We start from the raw sequence: 13088 nt of genomic DNA, 5'->3' as shown, positions 1-13088 counted from the left end.
AATATTGTTAATATTATTATGTTTTAACTTTTTCCAATTAAAAAATATGTAAATATTTTCATCATTGTTGACTTATACTCTGTATTTTTAGGACATTAATTACAGTATTTAATTGAAAATTACATCAAAATACAATGTGATAATTATCTTTACTGTCACCTATGATAAAATGAATGCATTAATGCTAAACAAAGACATTAATTCCTTAAAAAACATTTAATTTATTTATGTATACAGGGTGATTCAAAAAGAATACCACAACTTTGAAAATCTGTATTTAATCAAAGAAACATGATGGAACCTTGATTAGAATCAATATGAAGAGTTCTTAACTAGTTTTTTCAGTAGAAATCAAGTTCATGTTCGCTATGACCCCATCCAGACACTTACGTGACATCAACCCGATACTCGAACTCGTTCCACACTTTCTGTAGCATCTTGAGCGTAACAGTTTGGATAGCTGCAGCTATTCCTTCTTTTAGTTCCTAGATGTTAGCTGGTAGAGGTGGTCGAAACAACATATCTTTAACGAAAGATAATTACCCTAAGAAAATAAATCACCCTCAGAAAAAAATCACAGGGGGTGAATTTAGGGCTTCTTGGAGGACAGTGATGAAGTGCTCTGTCACGAGCTGCCTGGCAGCTGATTCATTGCTTTGGGTACCTTTAGTGCAAATAGGCACTTTCGTCGTTTCACTTCTGCCGATACTACTCGATAATATAAATAGCTTTTTTTTTGAGTAGTCGCCATCTTTGCAATAACAACAGAAATGAAGGTTATATGGGCCAACAGCACTCCTAGCCAGCAAATGAGCAACCAAATGAAACTTCAAAGCTTCCTTAAAGGGCACATAGGTTACCCTTTTTTCATATTTAATTTAAGTCTTTTGTGTGCCCAGTATGTGTCTGTACAGTTTCAGCTCAAAACAATCATCAGAGTAATTATTATAGATGTTTGAAGTGTCTGTATTATAGCTGGGAAAAGGTTGTTGCTGTTTTTTTGCACTGGGCCTTTGAGGCTAGTTATCTCCACCCACCTTTCCCACGTGTCTGTCAGCAACATGCCTCAATCGCCGCCCTCGGCTGCCTCAGGAAGCAGATCTCACGTAACGTTTGTGAGCAATACTACAGTAAGAACTTTACCAATCAGTATTCGATGCATTTTTTTGTGGAGTTGCAACAATGAGTTCACACACACAGCGAGGACACAGACAGACAGACACACACACACACACACACATACACAGAGAGACAGAGAGACACGCGGCTGTGGTGATGAAGTGAATCTGAAGTAAATGGCTATAGTTCATTACACATGTGCACTGTTTTAAAACATGTTAAACTTGTCAATCAATATTGGTGGGCGGGGGGACCGCACTCCCACGTCAATTTGTGGTCAATCTAAAAACCGATCCAATTGGTCCACCGTTTTTATGTTGATAAATATGAAGAAAAAAAAATGACTGGGTGTGTTTATTTCACCCCAATATGACAGTATATACACTATACTTACACACATGTCTGTCCAAACAGCTTGAAAAGTAGATTGAAGTCTCAACAACCCGTCCAAGACCACAGTGGAGTCATTCAAGAACACTGCGAAACATCAACATGTTTTTTGGCTGGATGGATTTTGTTTTTCCTGAGGATGTTTTGATTGTGTGGTATGTTTGGAAAGCTTTCAAATCTTTTAGAACACACATTTCACTCACCACCAGTGAGTCAGTAAATCAATTGGTCTGTCAATCAGTGAATCAAACAATTAGTCAGCCAACCAATCCATCAATCAATCAAATAAGTCAATCAATCAGTCAGTCATTAAATTAATCATCAAACAACCAGTTAATAAATTGGTTAATCAATTAATGAGTCAAACTGTCATTGAGTCACCCAATCAGTCAGCCAATAAATCAATCATACAGTCATTAAATCAATTGTCAACCAATCAATCTGTTGACCATTTGGTTAATCAATCAGTCAGTCAACCAACCAACCACTTGAACAATCAGTAATGCAACCACTCAGTCAACTAATCAATCAGTCAGTCAACCAATCATTCAGCCAACCAATCAGTCAGTCAACCAATCACTCGATCAGTCAGTCAACCAATCAATTGGTTAAAGTATCAATCAAACAATCAGTCAACCAATCAATCGGGCAGTAAGTTATTCAATCAATCAAACAGTCAACCAATCAGTCAGTCAATGAATCAAACAATCAACGAGTCAGCCAATCAATTAGTCGATCAATCTGTCAGTCAAACATTAAGTTAACCAATAAATCAATCGTTCAGTCATTAAATTAATTAGTCGACCAATAATTTTTTGGATCATTTAGTTCAATCAATCAATCAAACACTCAATAAATCAATCATTCAGTCATTAAATCAGTTGGTCAACCAATCAATCTGTTGACCATTTAGTCAACTAATCAATCGGTCAACCAATCAATGAGTCAAAGTATCAATCAATCAGCCAACCGGTCAATCAGTCAGTAAGTCAATCAATCAATCAATCAATCAATTAATTAATCAAACAACCAATCCATCAGTCAATCAATGAGTCAAACAGACATTAGTCAACCAATGAATTAGTTAATTAGCTAGTCAGTCAAACTATAGGTCAAACACTCAATAAATCAATCATTCAGTCATTAAATAAATCGGTCAACCAATCAATTTGTTAAGCATTCAGTTAATCAATCATGCAACTAATCAAACAGTTTACAATCCAATCAAACAGTCAACCTATCAATCAGCTGACCATTTAATGAATCAATCAGGCACCCAATCAATCAATCAACTATTCAATCAGTCAATCATCCAATCAAACAGTCAACCTATCAATCAGCTGACCATTTAATGAATCAATCAGGCACCCAATCAATCAATCAACTATTCAATCAGTCAATCATCCAATCAAACAGTCAACCTATCAATCAGCTGACCATTTAATTAATAAATCAGACAACCAATCAATCAATCAGTCAAACAATCAGTCAGTCCTCCAATGAAACAGTCAAATAATCAGTTGACCATTCAGTTATTTAATCAGTCAATCAATCAAATTGTCAATTATCCAATCAGTCAACCAACCAATCAATCAGTTGACTATTTAGTCCATCAATCAAGCAATCAATTAAACCATGAATCAGTCACGTTCAAACAAGGTTTTCTTCTAACATGACAAATTGTAAATTCAGCTCACCTGAATGCTCACCTTTCTGTAGTTCCAAACCTGTATCATTTTGTTTTTCTTAAACTAAATTATACATATGTGTGCCATTTTTGGAAATATAATAATTAAAACAGTTCTATGTGAATGACCAAATTGATCATAGTTGTGAAAAGGAATGCACTAGCTATGAATGGACTATATACATACTGTAAAAGAAGTTTATTCAAGTGTCCTATTAGTACATGTTAAACTGCATTTTCAGTTATTACTTCTCAGGCAGATGCCTAAATGTACACTGATATACAGAACTGCTCTACCTTTGTCGAAGAAAAGCTTTGTAATTGATCTTAATGATTCTTACTCGTGTTTGGCTCATGGCATTCTTCAAACATGAACACAAATTCACAAAGGTCAGAAGTTTCATATGCCGTTCGAAAGCAATTGTGTTGAAAGTGGACCAACACATGTACACCCTGAATGCGCATCATCCACTTCTGATTGGATCAAAAACAACAACTGTATTTTAAAGGGAGAGTTCACCCATGAATTTTAATTTCATAATTTACTCACGCTTCTTTTATTCTTTCTTTCATTCACAACAAGATATTCTGAGAAACCAGCAGCCATCAATATCCATACATTCCAGGATTGGCCAGCCCAGTCACCAGACATAAACATTATTAAGCATGTCTGGGGTAAGTTGAAGGAAGAGGCATTTAGGATAAATCCAAAGAATCTTGATGAACTCTGGGAGTTCTGCAAGAGCGCTTTCTTTGCCATTCCAGATGACTTTATTAATAAGTTACTTGAGTCATTGTAGAGATGTATGGATGCAGTCCTCCAAGCTCATGGGAGTCAAACACAATATTCATTCTTTTTCCACTGCACCACGACTTTATATTCTATACTGTACATTATTTTTCTTAAGTGACACACTTTAGTCTAAGCAAAGTCAGACCTTACTGTCCTAATTAAATAATTAAAAATCAAGGCATGATCATATTTTATTTTGGTACAGTACGTGTAATCTAGAGGCCTTTGCCTTTCATACAAGTCACCTCTGATATCAAATGATCAACTAGAAGTTATTATTCGTTGTTCCTAAAACTTGGATAGACGACAAGACTTTTGTCAGGTAGTGTAGTAGGAAGAAATATACAAAGGCAGTCATTGGCTGCTGCTTTTCTGTAGTCTTCAGTATATCTTTCTTTGTGTTCAACAGAAAAAAAGGAACTAGTGGAGGATGAGTAAATATTGACATAATAATAAATTATGGTTCTTTGGTAAACTATAAAACCAGGTATAAACAGGGCCTAAAAGCTCACAAAGGGGGTTACTGAAAAAATAATTGACCCTGATGCCATTGACTGATTGGTTATGTCATGTGGCAAACAATTTTGAAAACCACAACATCTTCCTGACATAACAACGTAATATAACTTAATTTACGGTCTGTTTTTTATGGGGTTTGGCACACTCTGAAAATGCTGGCTTGTTTTAACCCAGTCTTATGTCAAATATGCACTACTTTTACCAATTGGTTACGGTAGGTTTATCCATATATGACAGAAATTTAGCATTTTTTGGCCATTTTTATGGTTTGCAGTTAGTATAGTAAAGATTTTACAGTATGCCGCCAACTAGCTCTCTGCAACTCTTAAATTGTCGCCCACTAAAGCTAAGCTAGGTGTGCGCCCGGCCAGTACCTGGATGGTAGATCACATGGGAATGCCAGGTTGCTGCTGGAAGAGGTGTTAGTGAAGCCAGCAGGGGGTTCTCAAATGGTGGGGTGTTATTTGTTCCAACGCCCCAGTATAATGAAGGGGACTCTATACTGCTCAGTGAGCACCGTCTTTCAGATGATACGTTAAACCGAGGTCCTGACTCTCTGTGGTTGTTAAAAATCCCAGGATGTCTTTCAAAAAAAAAAAATGGGGGTTTAACCCCGGCATCCTAGCCAAATGTGCCCTCTATCCATCATTGCCTCCTAACCATTCCCATGTCACAATTGGCTTCATCACTCTGTCTTCTCTCCACCATTCGGGTGTGGTGGTCTGGTGCAATAAGGCTGCCTTTGTGTCATCCAGTTGGATGCTGCACACTGGTGGTGGATGAGATTCCTCCCAATGTGTAAAGTGATTTGAGTGTCCAGAAAAGCGCCATCAAAATGTAAGGAAAAATCATTATTTGACAGGAAAGCTGCATGCTCCCGAGTTACAGTATAATCTGTGGATGAAATATAAATATAAAAGGGATGGACAGAGATTCATTTAGTGTTGTATTTTGTAGAGTTCACTCTAGAAAAATGCCAGTAAGAGCTGAGTGATATGACACTATGCATAAACGTGCATTGAACAGCTATTCAACAGTATACAGTACATGTTTTTGTTGCCTCATTACAAACATACACACTTCATTTCACAACATACACATTAAACCAACAAAAGATACTGTTAAACAGATATTATGCCTCTTCGGGGGCGCTGAATAAACTTATAATTAGTCTTTCCCAAGTTTTGTGTTTTGACCAACTATAAACAGATACAGTTGACTTACCCCAGAGCCAATCTCTTTCCTACTTTTGAAATAAGACCTCCACATATAGGGCTGGGCCGATAAACCATATTATATCGAATTGCAATAAAGTTTATGTCAATAACAATGATATGCTCTGGACTTTTACTCTGTATTGATCCAAACGCACAGCAGAAATGTGCAACAATGGGAATCTAAAACTGTGTTGATGTTATATATGTATCGCATTTTTGGCCAACGAAAATTTATCATCCGAGAATTTTTTTATATTAAACGTAATCGTTTAATATAAAAGATAATAAAAGAGATTGATTGCAATTTTGCCAGATCTCCCAGCCCTAGGAAGAATACAATTGTTGTAATTTCACTAGGAAACATTTTAGCCAATTAAACGTTCTGGGGTGTGCATTTTAAATATGTTTTCTTCTGATTGGCCTGTTTTTCACTAAGATTTTACACTCACAAGATTTACATGACAACATGTAAACAATGGTGTTTGAGACTTATTTCCATGTACTGAACTCTTATAATTCAGCTATGCCTGCATATATTCAGTTTTACATATGGTGGCACATTTAAAGTGCAGTATCAAACAGAATGCACTTTGTACAGTTTAAAACATAAGCTTAAACCAATGGATAACGCCTCCTTTTGTCTTCCACAGCAGAAAGTCATACAGGTTTGGAACAGGTGAGTAAAAAAACGTTCATTTGAAGTATTTCTAAATGTATTTGACTGTACTTAGCATGCTGAAACATATTAAATGTGATATGATGGCTCAGCGAAATGCCCGTTTTCTAAAGCTGTCACATAAGAACTGAACTCCTTACTAAATACAGTGAACACAGCAATGCTTTATGCCATATAATGTGATGATATGGATCGATATTGCAGCTTATGTACGAGTTCATTCAAGAGTCCACGGATCACTCCTAGTACCTTAAACCAGGTAAAAAAATAACTAGAGCTCCTGCCAAATATTGTTCTGTACAGATTCACTCATGCAAGTCTTGATTTGGCAACATTTGAGTCTCATTCTCTTTACTCCTTGCTAACGACAGATCCTCCACTCCAGGTTTGGACTTGTTCACATCGCACACAAGGTAAATGGTATTTTCTGGCCTGTTTTTGGCATCGGTTGGACGGCAGATGTTGGATCTTCCACAGAAGCGGCTCAACTGGTTGACTTCTCGTTTAAAGGTCTTGCTGAAGATGTAATAGATGAATGGGTTGTACACCGTAGACGTCTTGGCGAACAGACAAGGTAGCATGCTGACCTCAGCAGGGATTGAATCCCCGGGCCGGTAGATGGACCACAGGCTGACGATGCCGTATGGTGCCCAGCATCCAACAAACCCAATGCTGATCAACACGGCGATCTGTAAAAATGAAGAACATTAAAATTAGATCGGTAAGTGCATCTTTAAATTAGGCTATTTTAAACATTCCTAATTTGGTTTTGATATTTTTTTATTTGATATATATATTTACACCAATCCAAGGTCCAAACAAATTGTCTAATAATATGCATTGTAGCATCAGCAATTGGTTCAAGCATTTGGTCTCTCTAAAGACTACCTTTCTGAGACCTTTTTCTGTTCTGATTAGTTAGAACATAGGACATGCACATTACACAGCAAGTCGGAAACCAAACATCCATTATCGTGTCTGTATTGCTGTGCTTGTAAACACATTAATATAAACAATAGCTGTTGGGATGATATAATATTATTACTTTACATCAATCGGCAACCTCCCCCTCTCCCTTGGGAAGCCTATCCGGAAGTAACTTAACTCGACTCGCCTTGGGGGGTTGGCTCCAGGAAGTCCAGGTGATTTCTGACTGCATTGGGAAATTGGCCAATTTTACAGCTGATAAAAACATGTTTACAATCTAATACAAAAGATGACTTTGGTGCATATAGCTATGATTACTCTTCATGACTTCTGTGGGGGAGTGAATTTTTTTATAACTCATCTGTTTTGTTTTTATTAAGTTATATTAAGTCTGCATAATTAAGGGCGTGGCCACTTGAGTGAAAGCTAGGTCTCGCTGTCTCGTCACCTAAGCTGATTCTAGCTAATTAGCTACTGAACTCGGCATATACATTATATTTTTGTTTAAGTCAATGTTTCTTTACACAGTTAATTGCCTTTTGGGATTTTTTCCTACAATTATCAGATGATATGGCATGCTGTGTGCACTTTATTGTGCTCACAAACCGTTCAAGTTGCCTCCATTTCCCAGGTGAGTGAAATTATATACTTCTGTACCATCTCTATAAATGTATTTGTTGTATTTAAGATCATTTATAATTTTCTTTAGACCTGTAAAGCACTCCAGAGTCTGACAGATTGATTAGCTCTAGGCTCTAGAACAGTCATCTGAAGTGTTATCATAGTGTTATGCTGGATTTCATCAATAGCCTTGCATTTACTAACAGAGACTATATTTGAAGTGTTTGGACGTAATTCGCGTTTTCCTCCAGTAGAAAAACGTCATAAGAGCAATGCTTAATGGCTCAATGTGTTACAACTCTGTTTTTAAAAGTCTAAACACTTTATTCATATAGTATACAACCAAGCACATGTGGTCAGAACACAAACGAGTCACAGGTGATAAAGTATTAAGCGTTTCTCCCAAAGTAAATTCTGTCTGAGCCAGGTCCAAGCAAAATGCCAGCAGGTGTCTGCAGCTCTGCTCACTCTCCGCCTCTTTGCCCTTGTTTGGTATCCCGCCGCAGGTGTGATGATGCCGCGCCTACTTGTAGCTTCTTTTGTAGTGTTCAGAAACCTATGGGGGACGTCACCAATACTACATCCATATCTTTTACAGTCTATGGTTTACATACAGTGTACTCATTCATCGAAAATTCAAAGTGTATTTGTTTTCACAGTGCAGAAAAGACAATAATAATAATTTATCCAGCACTTTGATTATTGTAACTTTGCAGACCTTATAATATCCAAGAAAGCATACAGGTACACTATAGGAATAATCTCAAATTCAATGCCTGCAGGCCATATTCAGCCCACCAAATCATTTTACGTGACTCGCGAAAGCTAATGATTCACACCAAATGCAAATTAATGTATGCGTACATGTAGATTACATACAAAGTCCAAGCAAACTGGAAGGTGCAAATAATTTCAGAGATCTTATGCGTTAAAGAAGGTTTCATAATATTACAGCCCACTCGGGTAGACTATTCAACAGTTTCTTTTCACAAGCTTTTAGAGTCCTCGACTCTAATCATCTTAGCCCCCTCTGAAATATCATCCACAATCCCAGCTCTCAAAACTGGGATCCCTTTGCCTCCCCATCATACCAATCTACACAAAAACCTCAAAACATTCTGCAATTATTTTGGTAAAAAAGGTGTAATCTTTGCTTTTCATATAAGCCACTACTGATACCAAATGATCAACTAGAAATCAAGTTATTATTTGTTGTTCCTAAAACTTTTTTAGGCGACAAGACTTTTGTCAGGTAGTGTACAGCTATAATAACTCAGCCAGACTCACCACCATGAGCCGCCGCTGCATCTTGATCATGTTGGGGACGTGGTTGCTGTCGTCCATGCTTTTATAAGTGACGTAGAGTCTCAGAGCGATGCCGCAGTAGCAGGACACTATGATGATGGCAGGCAGGATGAGGTTCATGAGGAAGATTGTGATGACGAAAGACTGGCTGTGCTCTTTCATGTCTCTCCAGTCCAGAGTGCAGGACAGGCCGAAGGGCTCCGGGCCGTATTTCCCCCAGCCGATCAGTGGGAAAATAGCCCAGAGCAGAGCGTACAGCCATGTGGTTGCCACTAAAATCTTTGCGTTCCTTTTGCTGATTTTCTCCTCTGTGGAGAGACACAAAGTTTTACAGATAATTTACCCAAAATTTAAAATCTGTCAATGTTTACTTGTCACACAAAAGGGTTTGAGTTTCTTTTTTCTGTTGAACTGAAGTTATTGATATACAGTGGGGGAAATAAGTATTAAACACCTTTGATAACGCAGGGAAAAAATATTAAACACATGAAGAAAGGGAGGTATAGAAAGGCAGTGAAAGCCCAGACAGCAGCTGAAATCTCTCAGTAGCTCTTCAGCAACCCTCTGCCCTTCATCTTTGTAAATGAATATCCGCTGCTTCAGTCCAACGCCTACATTAGCAGGATGATGAAGATGAAACCAGGGTGGACATTTCAGCAAGACAATGTTCTAAAACACAGCCAATTCAAATGTTATCACTTGACTGATTGGCATTATCAGTGGTTATTAGCTGATAGATATGGGCCAGTAGGGGCCAAAATATACTAAAACACCAATAATATACTAATAGTAGGTTCAGAAGGCTGTCATCATCCATCCACATAGTTAATCAGCTATAGATCACATATGGCTGTGGTCAGAAGTTAACAAAAATTATTTATATAAATGATTACATTTCTTATTAATTGTGTTTTATTAACGTCTACCCCAACTCTAAACCCAACCGTCACAGTAAATGCAAAAACAGATCTGGAATCTTCTCTGTTAGTATAGCTGATTAACCATGATCGTTTTTTATATTATTTATTACATTTATTAAAGTATTTGGTTTTACTGATATGGAAGTCGGTGGTTGCAGTTTTTAAACATTTTTCAAAATTTCTTCTTTTGCATTCAACAGAAACTCCTAATTGTTTGGATTAAATGATAAATAAAATAATGTCCAGTTTAGGGTGAACTATCCCTTGTTTACCCATTAGATATATTGTGAAATCGGGGGGATTTTGAGGGTTGCAGATGAGCTTTTATTTTAAATGACAAATGACTTTGTTTTTGTGTTCCTTTTGCACTAAAGCAGTGAATTAAAAAAAGGACTTTGTAGGATTAAACTTTTATTATATCATTTTTTTCATTTCTTGTTTTTTATTCTTTCATCTTTTGCTTAATTTTTTCACAAATGAAAAATGTTTAATAATTATTACACTTTGAATACTGTATCAGTGTATTTCCTATTATTTAATATCTTTGTAGATTTGTTTATTTTGTCTGCCTGTTTATATTTTTTGTCTTTTTATTTTAATTATTATTTATTTTCATTATCCTGTTTCTTGATTTTCATTGGTTTATTTAATTTAATTACTTTTAAAAATTTGATTATTGGACTTTTATTATTTTATTTTGTTCAGTTTGCTTTTGGTTAAGCGTATTTATCATTTATAGCTTAATGTAAATAGTTATAATAATATTCCTATTTTGTAATTTTACAATATTTTAATGTGTTATTTTATAATTTTTTTTTGCTATATTTCATTCATTCATTTTCCTTAAGCTTAGTCCCCTTATTTATGAGTGGTCAAACCGCCAACTTATCCATCATATGTTTTACAATGCAGATGCCCTTAAAGCTGCAACCCAGTACTGGGAAACCCCCATACACTCTCACATTCATGCACATATACTATGGCCAATTTAGTTTATTCAGTTCACTTAATCCGCATGTCTTTGGACTGTGGGGGAAACCGGAGCACCTGGAGGAAACCCATGCAAACTCCACACAGAAATGCCAACTGGCCCAGCCAGGAATCGAACCACAGACCTTCTTGCAGTAAGGCTAACCACTGAGCCATTGTGCTGCCCCATACTTATTTAGTCAAATTTTATATTATTGATACAATCACCAGTGATCCGGCCTGTGCAGATTGCTGGTAAAAACACAGTATTGCAAAAAAACTACAAATTCGCCATTAAATGGACTACAAGATCCAGTCATGCACCACTCTAACACATGGCCGAGATCTCCATGATTGCAGACAGACACAGCTGAAGGCTTCTCATGAACTGATTACTAGGACTATTTATACAGCACACACACACACACACACACTTTTGTGTTTTAGAGTCTTGTTATACTGAACTGTGAACATTTCCTTGCCTTCCGTGTTTGAACCTTGCTTTGTTTTGATTGTTTTACGTTGTCTGCTGCCTGCCTTTTTACCATTTGCCTGTTTATTGACCACGACTCTGGATTTCTTATATATATCTGTTTGTTCCTGTGTTGACTGTTGCTTGCCTGACCATCCTGCTAATAAAACCTGCGTTTGGATCCGCACCGCCCTTTTTTAGCGCCCTCTTCACATTACAATTAAATTCTTCTTTCAAACAAAATGTATTAATTGATTTATTTATATATTAATTTATCTTCTTTGATGTGCAGCTATTTTAATGCAACAATTGCAAAATAGGCTTAAATAGACTTCTACAGCACGCACAGTCTTGGTAGATAAACAAGTGTTGTCATCTTGTGCCTGCAAGCATCGCCAAGGCCAACTAATATAAAGTCATTTGTACAAGGTGACCTCTATAACTGCCTTCATACTGAGCTCAATGTTTACTTAATGCAAACATGTCTTTGGAAGAGCCTGAGCTGAACCTGTGGTTATGACAGCAGCACAGTGTGTTTGTCTGCTTCATTTAAGAAAAACACTGAGCTGCGAACACACTGACTGCACATACTGAGTGTTTTCCCAGAGAACTGAGGAATGTGTGGTTTTCCAGATTATAAATGCACAAACAAGCCAAATCCAACAATAAACTAACACAAGCGAGATTTACATCTTTTATTTTTATAAACAGACAAGTACTGCTCATGAGAAATTAGCTTCTGTTCTGTTCTTCTTCTCATCTGAGTGGCTTTTGGGATATTAAGGCCATACTTGCCATAGTTTTAAGGGTGGTCTGTGTGGTTGCCAGTGGTGTAAAGTAACTAATTACAAATAATCAAGTTACTGTAATTGAGTAGTTTTTCTCAGAGATTTTAATTTACTAAGTAGTTTCAAAAATGTGTACTTTTACTTTTCCTTGAGTACATTTTTAGTGCTGTATTGGTACTTTTACTCCACTACTTCAACCTGCAGTCACTACTTTATTTTTTTTTTTGTCTATGGGGATTAGAAAAATCTGTCCTGTTATTTCTGTCCAATCCAATCACATACTGTATAGAAGGTAAATTGCATCATAATGAACTACCTCAACACATGTGCACTTTACATTGCAGCAAACTGTTTGGAAGCATTAAAATTGTCCAAGAAGATGTTTAAAATCTTTACACGCATTGACCCAGAGACTGTTTAAATCAGAGATGTCCGAACACAGTCCTGGATGGCCGGTGTCCTGCAGATTTTAGCTCCAACTTGCCTCAACACACCTGCACGAATGTTTCTGAAAAGCCTAGCATGAGATTGATTAGCTAGCCCTGGTGCGTCTAATTAGGACTGGAACTAAACTTTGCAGCACACCGGCCCTTCAGGACAGAGTATGGGCACCCCTGGTTTAGATGCATGTCACTAATGAGAAGATGATGGATATTTACTATATGATGACCGAAATGGCCTTAAA

The 13088-nt window shown here is 36.9% G+C and overlaps 1 protein-coding gene and 1 long non-coding RNA gene across 8 annotated transcripts in view; one reads left to right on the top strand and one right to left on the bottom strand.

Moving 5' to 3' along the window:
- The window catches only part of LOC141379446 (uncharacterized), a 78344-nt gene that overhangs the window by 9070 nt on the left and 56186 nt on the right, over nt 1-13088 (top strand). For 2 of the 6 annotated variants that reach the window (XR_012396065.1, XR_012396060.1), the window contains 5 exons: nt 1534-1664; nt 6376-6401; nt 6606-6660; nt 6773-6814; nt 6912-7122. This is a non-coding gene — a long non-coding RNA (uncharacterized lncRNA). Of the gene's footprint in view, nt 1-1533; nt 1665-6375; nt 6402-6605; nt 6661-6738; nt 6815-6911; nt 7123-7856; nt 7960-13088 lie in introns of those variants that run through there. The other 4 variants (XR_012396059.1, XR_012396062.1, XR_012396063.1 and 1 more) reach the window with 2 other exon arrangements.
- opn8b (opsin 8, group member b) overlaps nt 3026-13088 on the bottom strand; it is a 39797-nt gene continuing 29734 nt past the window's right edge. The window contains exons 2-3 of one of the 2 annotated variants that reach the window (XM_073933096.1): nt 9237-9562; nt 3026-7090 (exon numbers count right to left, since the gene is read on the bottom strand). In XM_073933096.1, the coding sequence (XP_073789197.1) occupies nt 6707-7090; nt 9237-9562 (710 nt within the window). In that variant the 3' untranslated portion in view covers nt 3026-6706. The remainder of the gene's footprint in view (nt 7091-9236; nt 9563-13088) is intronic. The other variant, NM_001316945.1, reaches the window with a different exon arrangement.

Source organism: Danio rerio, chromosome 20 (assembly GCF_049306965.1).
Source record: "Danio rerio strain Tuebingen ecotype United States chromosome 20, GRCz12tu, whole genome shotgun sequence".
Classification (NCBI taxonomy): domain Eukaryota; kingdom Metazoa; phylum Chordata; class Actinopteri; order Cypriniformes; family Danionidae; genus Danio; species Danio rerio.
The sequence above is the reverse complement of the archived record's forward strand: the minus strand, read 5'-3'. Positions and strand labels throughout refer to the sequence as shown.